General features: G+C 35.8%; 1 protein-coding gene across 2 annotated transcripts in view; it reads right to left on the reverse strand.

Moving 5' to 3' along the window:
• Positions 1 to 10,115, reverse strand: part of SamDC (S-adenosylmethionine decarboxylase) — a 50,397-nt gene extending 40,282 nt beyond the window's left edge. The window contains exon 1 of one of the 2 annotated variants that reach the window (XM_081729385.1): positions 9,946 to 10,115. In XM_081729385.1, coding sequence (XP_081585511.1) covers positions 9,946 to 10,067 — 122 coding nt within the window. In that variant the 5' untranslated portion in view covers positions 10,068 to 10,115. The remainder of the gene's footprint in view (positions 1 to 9,945) is intronic. The other variant, XM_081729387.1, reaches the window with a different exon arrangement.
• Between the last annotated feature and the right edge of the window lie 266 nt (positions 10,116 to 10,381).

A 10,381-nucleotide genomic window follows, 5' to 3' on the forward strand; every position in this document is an offset into this window, starting at 1 on the left:
CCTAACACCAAAATAAGACGAAAAGTATAGACCAACCTGGGTGCACAAATGCTTCCTTTCGGAGTTATAGGCTGCCGAAAATATGAAAAAATGAACTTTAAAGGTTTATAGCGCCAAAACTATGAGACCTACCCGTAGTTAGGACAAGATTTTACTTAGGAACTAATATGTGCTCTATCCAAAAATTGATGTTTCAGAATCCTAAGGTACTCACGCAACATTTTTTGTACAGGCAATTTGGTTACGGGTATATAATCTGAAGTACTCACTAACTACTTCTATAAAAATTGTTGCGGAAGTATTGCGGGATTCTGAAACACGTATTTTTAGATAGAGCACATATTAGTTCGTTAGTAAAGTCTTGACCCGACTACGGTAGGTCCCACAGTTTTGGAGCTATGGGTCTTTAAATTTCATTTTTTCATGTTTTCGGCAGCTTATAACTCCGAAAGGAAGCATTTGTGCACCCAGGTTGGTCTATACTTTTCGTCTATTTTGATGTCAGGAATCACCTCCCAAACGTTGTCGGTGTTGTTTTGAAACACCCTGTATACAGGTTACATATATGCATATACCGTACATGCAAAAACAGCAACAGATAGGGAGTAACGGTTTTTCATATGGATTCAGCATCCGATGAACAGGTTCTATCTTTAATCTTACCCTCTATTGAAACCAGAAAGAATAGATGTACTACTGCCAATGTAAGTATAAAATTAGCATGGTTTTAGAGTTCATTGTAGTTTCACACAATGAAACTAAACTCACTGCTTTTGTCTAAAGGAATAATAAACACTTCTGACCAGAGTATATACACTTATTTATTAAAAACTAAATTACAGTGTAACGGTTTCTATAATATAAATGTCTATGCTCTGAAGATAACTCTTTCAGTTAGTGTCTGATTAAGACAACGTTAAGTTGTCGAAACCGTTACACTGTAATTTAGTTTTTAATAAATAATGTATATACTCTGGTCAGAAGTGTTTATTATTCCTTTAGTGAGTTCCAAAGCCGTGATAGAGTTGCTTTTGTCTATTGTATGATACGTCTACGTATCGTAAATGCCATTTTATATAACAAATTCACTATTACACTGCTCTTGGTTCCGCACCTATATACTTTTCAGCAATTCATTATTTCAACAATTAGCTTGTCCACCAGAAACTCATATATGGTGCGGAATAGAGCTAGAAACTCTTCGTATCAGATGAGAGCTCTATCCACTGAGCCATACTCCCAATGATACACTGAGAATGAAGTGTAGCTAATAAAGTTGCACAACTCTATAATAACACCCGTTAAGTGTCGTTAAGTTGCCATTGAGACTTTGCAGTTACACGTATGAATATATTATAGTGATTTCTTCTCAAACATTTTATTGAGAGTAATAAAACAGCTTCCTGATTTTTTTTCTGCGGGAGACATTTTGTATAGGCTTGAAGTTATTACTATCTATCAGTATTCAAATAAATTAAAAATAGGAATATTGTTATAAATCAGGATGATTTGATTTAAATCAAACTGAAATTATTTATTTGAAGTTAAAATACTGGGAGTGTCGTTTTTGTCTAAAGTAAAAGATAAATTCGGACCAAAGCGTACACTATTTAATAAATAATGCCGTTACAATTTCGGCAAAGTGTCTTTGCTCTCATCAGACACATTATAAAATACAATTTCTGGAGCCTCTAAGACTACAGCTTCTATATCTCAGAAATTATATTTTATAATGTGTCTGATGAAGGCAAATATACATTGCTGAAACTGTAACAATATTATTTATTAAATAGTGTACGCTTCGGACAGAATTTGTCTTTAGAAGAATTTTATAGTCGAAGTTCCAAAGCTAGAATGAGTGATGTTCCGTTTTTCTTCTTTTACTATACGGTTTATATTCATTTTTTTCCTCCACATAAATTATACTGACATTTACAAACTATGAAACATCTGTAGTTGTCTAATATTGGTATTCTTATTTTACTATATGTCAGGGTTGGCAAAAACCATGGTTTTTATTGAAAAAAAAAAAAAAAACAAAAAGACGGTTTTTGGGTTTAAACTCTTTTTTTAATAATTTGCTCTACGTATTTATATCTCATATGGGCAGAAATACGTTTGTTTCATCTTGGTGTTATAATGCAACAACCAGGTTATGCTCGAAGGGGTCACATAAGCTTAAAGCGGAGTCCAAACCGTTTCTCGACTTACATCTGAAACAAACTGTCCTCCATTTGAATTCCATTTTGTTCTCCATTTGAACAAATTGTCCTCCATTTTGGTTTAGACCAGTTCTTTTTTAAACCAGCTGGTTTAAACCACCTTGGTTTAAACCAGCCAACCCTGCTAGATGTACATCATGTCCAAAATTGTTGTCGCATGTCTATAAATATATTGTTGTAGGAATATAATTTGATAACGAATTCGCCCGGTATTTCTTATAATGTTAGTATATGTATAATCGGCAGACATGTATGTAGCAAATTTCATGTCAAAAGAGCAGCAAAAGAGCAGAGTAACAGCAATAAGAGCAACAATAAAACGAAAATAAAACTTTCTTGTCCATTTAGCAACATTTTGTTTTACTCATTCTAATTTTCGTATTTATAACTCTTTTCCTATGAAATTTACCACAAATATTTATTTCTCGATTATACACATAGTATCAGTATTAAAAGTACCATGCAAAATCATTATCAAATTATATTCTTACAAGAAGACAGTTATAGATATGCGACAATCAATTTGGACATAAGTGTACATTAATTTGTTATAGTTCTTACTAAGCATACAATCACATTACACAGAATTGTGTAAGCCTCATATTCCGCCATTTCCGTGCATCTAAAATACAATTTCGTTTTAGAATTTACGTTACTGTTTATTTATAGCATTATTAATTTTTAAAAGAAATGTAAAATTTGAATATTAAATATTTTCCGTCCTTATTTCAGGAAAAAGACCTATAATAATAATAATAATAATAATAATAATAATAATAATAATAATAATAATAATAATAATAATAATAATAATAATAATAATACCTTTGGCACCGAGAACTCAAACTTTGTTCACTTGTTTAAGCAAGAAGCCAAACTTCAGACGTCTCTTCCGTGCGTAACTTATTTGTAATTTGGAATAAATTACACCGAAAGGAGGAAAAAAACATTTCTGCTGATAAAGCAGAGGCTGTCAGAACCCGAACAACTGCTTGAAGCATGTTATCGTCAATAAGTTTTAGAGACTTCCACCATTCAACTGCAGACACACCTTGCAAAATTTAAGACGAAAATGGACTAGTTTTAGCTTCAAACTTCACTAATATAAGTAACAAAGAAGTACTACTGTATGATTGTCCAGGAAACTTCATATCGAAATAATACTTTTTTACAGTAAGGCTGTACTTTTGAATCTTTGAATCCAGGATGAAAACAGAATCGGGCCACAGTTAGAGCTTGTTTATATTTGTTTGTAATTATCTTCTTTATCTTTAAGCAATGATGGACAAGTAGCTCCCCAAACCTGACCGTTTCACGCTGCTGAGTCAACACCTCTCACGAGATAGAACCTGAGGCCTCACGCACCGAAAGAGTGCAACTTTACCACTGAACCAAGAGAGAGCACAATATTAAAAATATAATTTAGTAATTGGGCGTCGAATTTTTCTTCAGCAGTAGCTACTTGACCACGACGTAGTGGCATTTACATGTCTAATAGGGGTTTGTACATCAGAACTTTTGACACCTCTGGTTAGTAGTTGTGACTCAGTCGGTAGAGCTTTAGCTTAAAATAAAAATAACAACGGATTCGAATCCCGCGGTTGGCCATTTTAACAATGTTTCCTTAGGTTTTCTATCTTCCCTCAGTTCCATCCTCAACTCATTTGAATTCCTGAAGAATTCATAGCACATCCTTCACTCTCTCCCATTTTGACCTAACCAAATCACTGAAAGTAACAAATACACAAAAAATACAAATAGGCTAAACAAATAAATCGGACAAGGGTAACAAGTTAAATTCAGTGGCGAAGGGTAATAGTTTCAACAGGGTAGGACCAATGTTGTTGTTGTAGTTGTTGTTATTATTTTTATTATTATTCTCATCAAATATATCAATTACTTTCTTCTTGAAAGCTGTATCGTTGACTAATATCCTTCAGAGTTCATTTCTGTAGCGACTGAAGCTCACACACAAAGTCTGTTGTTACTCATTATATTCCTCTGGAATGTTTTGATTTTCTTCGGGGCACCTATGCGCTTGTCTTACATAGTGTTGTAGTAACTGCACTACTTAAGCACACATGTAAGAAAGGAAGTCATTATAGGTACACTTCTTGCAGGCCGTTTGATGAGATGTATTGAAGTAAATTAATAGATCTAAGACATTGATTTTCATCGTAAAAGATGAATGTCAGTTCATTTCGCAGCTGATTACCGTCGAAAGTGGGACAGACACAGTTTAAGAAGATTCTCTAGTTTCGTTCTAGCAAAATTATTATTGTAATCCTGAAGCTGTTCACAGTCAAGTAGTTCTGAAGATTCCAAAGAGAATAAATCACATCCACCCGGGCTTCAAATATATCCAAAATTTCGTAGGAAAGTAGTTTTTAAGTTTTGCTTTTCCTTATCACCGAACTGCAACGAACTAATATTTTAACAAATCATGTACAGTTTCTTGTGAATGTATTCAATGTTTGCATCACTCCTTTGTAGCTAAGCGTTACATACTGGGAGTATATTTTCTTTTGCAATATATGAAACAGATTATCGATAGACATAAAGGGTCTTATGCAGAGTCGTTTTGACGCGTTAGTACCATATTAAAGAGTTCGACTAACATATGTTTCCTGCAGTAGTCAGACCTTTAGTACGACACTAATCAAACGTCAAAACGTCTCTGCATAAGGCGAACATATTTTACTACAGAAACACAAGACAAATTCACATGAATTTAACATAATTGTAGACCATCGACAGCATCTATTCGATCCGGATCCCAATTTTCGTAATGAAATTCACGTATGTGACTCATAGCTGATCTTAATTCACCGTAATGCAATTTAATTGTTTCAGTTGAGTGTGATCGAGTGGGGAAGATGGAATATCACATTACTTGAGTTTCACAAGAAACATATGCTGTTTCGTATACTTGTACTGAAACATATTCTCCTTGTAAAATTTCGTTTTTAATTATATTGTTCAAAACACATGACAAGCATTCAATCAAGTCATTTTGTATGTCACTTACAATATCTAAAAAACACACCCTCTCTAGTCAATTCTAATGAATACAACGAGTATGGTATCGTATGGGTATGCGTCAACGTAACGGTATAAAGGAGAATTAACTTAGTTTGTGATAATAGGTGTAGCACCTTTATAATCGCTTATAAAAGCTTTTGCGTTGCGTTAGAGTCCGTAAACTTAAGCAAAGTTGGTACGGAATGGGGTCCACATTCTCTTGCTCTTTATTTGTTTGACATATCGAATCGAAAGGTCTCAAGAGAAACGCTTTATGTAGAAACGAATGTCGATAAGCGCTGAGGCCGGTCTCTTTTGCAGCTTAATACCAACACGTTCTGTCGCGGGATTTTCTGAGTAGCTTGGCAGTCGTTCTACTGTCGCTTGAGCAATGCCATCTGTCCAGGTGACATTGGCTTGAGACACTGCTCGCTGAGCCTCCCAGCAGTTGTGCTAACCACAATTTCTTTATCGGACAAAAAATATTTTCTCAACTTTGAATATTATCATACATTCTGTGCAAGGAAAATGAATTAATTATAAATCATAATTCTGAAAGTAAATGGGTAGGCCGGGCCTCAGAGCCTCTTACCACCCTTCGCCACTGGTTAAATTCACCCCCAATTTGGAAGTTCACCCATTAACAAAAGGGTCATTTACATTGGATTTCACTTCCCAGCATTTTCCTTATAAAAAAAAGTAAGATTCATATTATAAAACCAGAAACGGCTGACTTATTTTTTAAATATAAAAAAACAAATTAACAATTTTTAAAAGATCATGAACTTTTATGCCCGAATTTAAATCTACGTTGTGTGCTACATCATAACCAGCTAAATAAACTGCTGAATAATTTGAAATGAATTTTTGGATATAGTATCTACCTTGAACTTAAGTTTTTAACATGTAACTTTCAATAAAATGTATATCACAAGAGGTAAGGGACAGGGGTCGGAGGTTAACTTTTTCTCTCTCTCTCTCTCTCTCTCTCTCTCTCTCTCTCTCTCTCTCTCTCTCTCTCTCTCTCTCTCTCTCTCTCTCTCTCTCTCTCTCTCTATCTCAATTCTACGGTTATGCCCTTTCAACTAAAGAAGAAAATTTGTGGAAAGTGAATAACTGTGAAATTAATTTTTGGTGCTCTCTCACCGGGAATTGAACTCGGGACGTGCACTAAAGGCACACGCGCTACCAACTAGACCAGCAGCAAGGGCTGGAAGGGGTACTATTAAGAACTATGCCAAAAATAAAGTATATCACAGCCTCTCATATCAGGTAAATAGAATTCGGTTGGCTATAAACTCATTAAAAATGCATGGCCACGTGACTCAGCACTTTCCAAAATTCAGCTTCTTAAGAGGAAAAAATGGAGGCAATTTCTAAAATATCTTAATTTCAAAATTTGTACTCATAAAATGGCTGAAGTGAGGAAACAAATACGAAAAAATGAAATGAAATGAAATTTTTGAGGGTTTTACGTCCCATGTTAGGCTAAAGGGGACGGTGATGACGAGAAATGAATGACATCGTGGAATGAAGAAAATGGGAGGAAACGGGAGAAACTCCGAGGAAACCCACGCTCACGATGTTTGTCCACCACAAAGTTCACTTGGCGGGAGCAGGGTTTGAACCGTGACCCCATGCACCAGAGGTGAACGCTCTACCACTGAGCCACTGCGGCCCCAAGGAAACAAATACGAAGTTTTCAACATAATTAGCACTTGGGTCAACCTGGATTTTCATCATGCCAATGCAACTGAAATTTGTACAATACGGGCAGAGGGGGAGTTTTTCGCAAAGAATTACTGCTGTACGGTCTGAAATGCATTTTTCATCATAGCAACAGGGTTGCTTGAGATATTTTTTATTATTAGCCTATTTCACTGATTTAAATACGCGTCACACGGGGGAAGGGAGGAAAGGGGCTCAAATACCCCTTTCCATTGTATTTAAAGAAACAGTATTCTCCCCGTGTGAAGAATGGGCATTTCGGCTAGTCGATTACTTTAAAAAATCTCTTGTAACTGAGTCTCTGTGTTTGGCGACTTTATGCAACACTTAATTTACAAAGGACAGATAACCAACTATTAACAAAGGTTCCGAACCACGACCGAAACTTCATTGCATCCTCATCACCAGCGAGACCATACAGACATGGAGCTACGGCTTAACGTGGAATTCGAACTACATGAGCTCAAGCTCGGAATCGAACTCCGGTCTCCCACGCCAAAGGCGCGTTACTATTGGGGCTTGAATCTAATGCAGTTACCTGGTGCGCGATCCATCATACAAAATGAGCTCTCTCAGTGTATGATGTTGCCCACCAATCTACTTCACCTACAAAAGAGCTGGATTACCGGAGCATGCCACCGATCCCGGTTCAATATGCTTTAGTTATAATAAATATATTACAAAATGATAAAAATATTTACTTAGTGAAATCGGAGTTAGTACAAGGGGTCCAGAAACACAAAATTTACAGGAGAAATGAATGATGCAAGTACTTAGACGTGACATAACGTAACCAAATCTAACCTAACATAAACTAACCTAATATTAGTAGAAATAAGCGACATTCTATCATTTCTTGGAAAATTATGCGGGACCCCTACACTAATATAACATACACTAACCTAACCTAATCTACACTAAACTAACCGAATGTGAACAAAAATTACCAAAATTGTAACCTTTTTAAAGAATAGAGCTGGACCCCTTCTGCTAAACATAGGCCTGAAATCCTTCATGTCCGTAAACTAATCCAAGTAACTGCCCTACGAGTTTCCATCACTGACCCTAAATTGGATAGAATAATTCCTAGGCTTTATATAGACAGGGCGAGAAATTAGAAATTTTATCAGATCAGCTTTGGTGATCAAATATTTTAATTTGGCAATAGATATTTGACCATTTGCTGGTATATTTCCAAGAAATTGCAACCAAACTCTCTGATCTGGCCACTGCAATCACAACTGAAATTTCGTGCTTTGGTTAAGAGAAACCTGAACATTCGTTCCACTTTTGAGACCATCACGATTTGGACTTACAGCGCCCGGTTAAACAAGTAATTATATGTAAGTTTTCCCTGATTACGCGGGAGACTGGAATTTGATTCCCGGTGGAACCTTATGTGGTTCGGATCCAACGTGAAGTTGTAGGTGCATGGGTCAATGTTCCGTTAAGGGGGTCCAGTAATTTCTTTCACACGAAATTTGCAATTTCTCCACTTCTTTCCATTGATTTTCGTTTCATTACATAATATAACGTTATATTAGGTTAGTTTTGGACCCCCTTAACGGAACATGGACCGGTGCATGTCTCATACAGTCAGTGCTGAAAGGCATGTTGAACTCCAATCAACTAGATACCTATATGAGATAAAATTATATTCTTAAATGTAACAGTTATAGATGCAGATTGGCAGCGTTTTATTTAAAGGCAAGCTATACTAAAATGTTATATCTGAATATCTCCCGTACGTATCGATAATTCATGTTGACATAACATTGCGTGGTGATTACAGTACCGGTAACATAAATAACAATGTCTAGTATTGATTCATTGTAGTCAAGTCTTCTCTTAAATATCGAAGAATTAAATCAAAGTAAATTCTTACTGTTTTCAGACTCATATTGTACAATTTGTTTACGCAATTATATTTAACAGTCACGAGTAGGTGTGGCAGTACTCTACAACTATAAAATAAAATCATCGCACAATTAATGGATTAGGCCTAATGTTTATTTTAAAATTGTTAGCGAAGACATTTTTAAAACAAAGCTTTATACCTGGGTGACCTTGCAACACAGGTAAATGTGGCCTTGAAAAACTAAAGGGCTGATATTTGCTTCGCCCCTCCAACCAGATAATCAATTTTAAACGCCAACCAGTTAAAAAAAAAAAAAAAAAAAAATCGGTGTAATTAATAGCCAATTCATATTGTACAAATTTGCTGATAAAATAATATTTCAATTACCAAATTTTTATAATGTCCATAATTAACATAGGATATAAATTTAATCATGTAATTTTGAGCACAGACCCTATAGGCCCAACAATTGAGGTTGTTTCATTTTAGCAGCTCCCGGGCAGTGTAAACATGTCTCAAGGCCATGTTTACCGGTTATTACATAGGGCAAGAAGAAGAAACAAAATAAACCTACTTTCAAATCATGCACTAATTCCAATATAAATGGCCATCTTTATTACCAACTGCTATTGAAAGTAAACAAGCAAACGGTATAGCGGTATTCAGTCTGTTAAATGCTCCGTTCCTTCTAAGCATCCAACCACATGCTGTGCACATGATTCGAAGTAGGCGTAACCTTGAAATAGCCGACAAACGTAAATGCAAAGTGAAAGAAAAAATTGTAATTTCTCCAAACGAATATCGGTCGAACTTCGAGCCTTTGCCAGCGTATCACGTATTTCCGAATGTGTTACTAGGCTGGAAAGTAGAGCAAGTACGCGATAAATAAAATAACAAAAAAGACTCAATTTCTGTAATAATTTCTCTAACTAGATATGTTTTGGGCAGGACTAGATCCCTGTATTACAGCAAATTAGAAATGTCAATGACATGACTGTTCCGGTGACAGCAAGCTGCACACACACACACACACACATACTCAGACGGCCGGTGTCCTCAGTAACAACTGCAATTATACCGATGAAATGCAAACAACAAATTGTATCACTATATTACCTTGGTATTTTGCGCAAATCGCATTGCTTTGTGTTGCCATCAGTTCTTGTGAACCAAACTTCCAGCAACTTCTCAACCCCTTCAAAAAACTGAACACTGTCGCTCCTCTCCGATCCTGCCATCCTCCGTCGCAGTGGGCTACCCTGAAACTGCACACAGACTATTGGATCTGCACCAATAAGTTGCACAGACAAGTGACGTAATGTTACGTCACAGCAGTCATACTGTGGCAGATAAGATGTTGCTTATAATAAGACAATTAGAAATTATAGACGGGAAATGATTTGAATACCGGTGTAAAAATGTATCTGGAAATCAATGAACAATCACGTGATACTTTTATCACCTTATTATTGTTATTTGTTATTAATATTTTTGGTATCCAAGTGAAATGGGAAACTACGGAAGGTATTTCCTGTACAAGAATACAAGATAA

The sequence above is a fragment of the Thermobia domestica genome, chromosome 10, assembly GCF_964235325.1.
Source record: "Thermobia domestica chromosome 10, izTheDome1.hap1.1, whole genome shotgun sequence".
Classification (NCBI taxonomy): Eukaryota; Metazoa; Arthropoda; class Insecta; order Zygentoma; family Lepismatidae; genus Thermobia; species Thermobia domestica.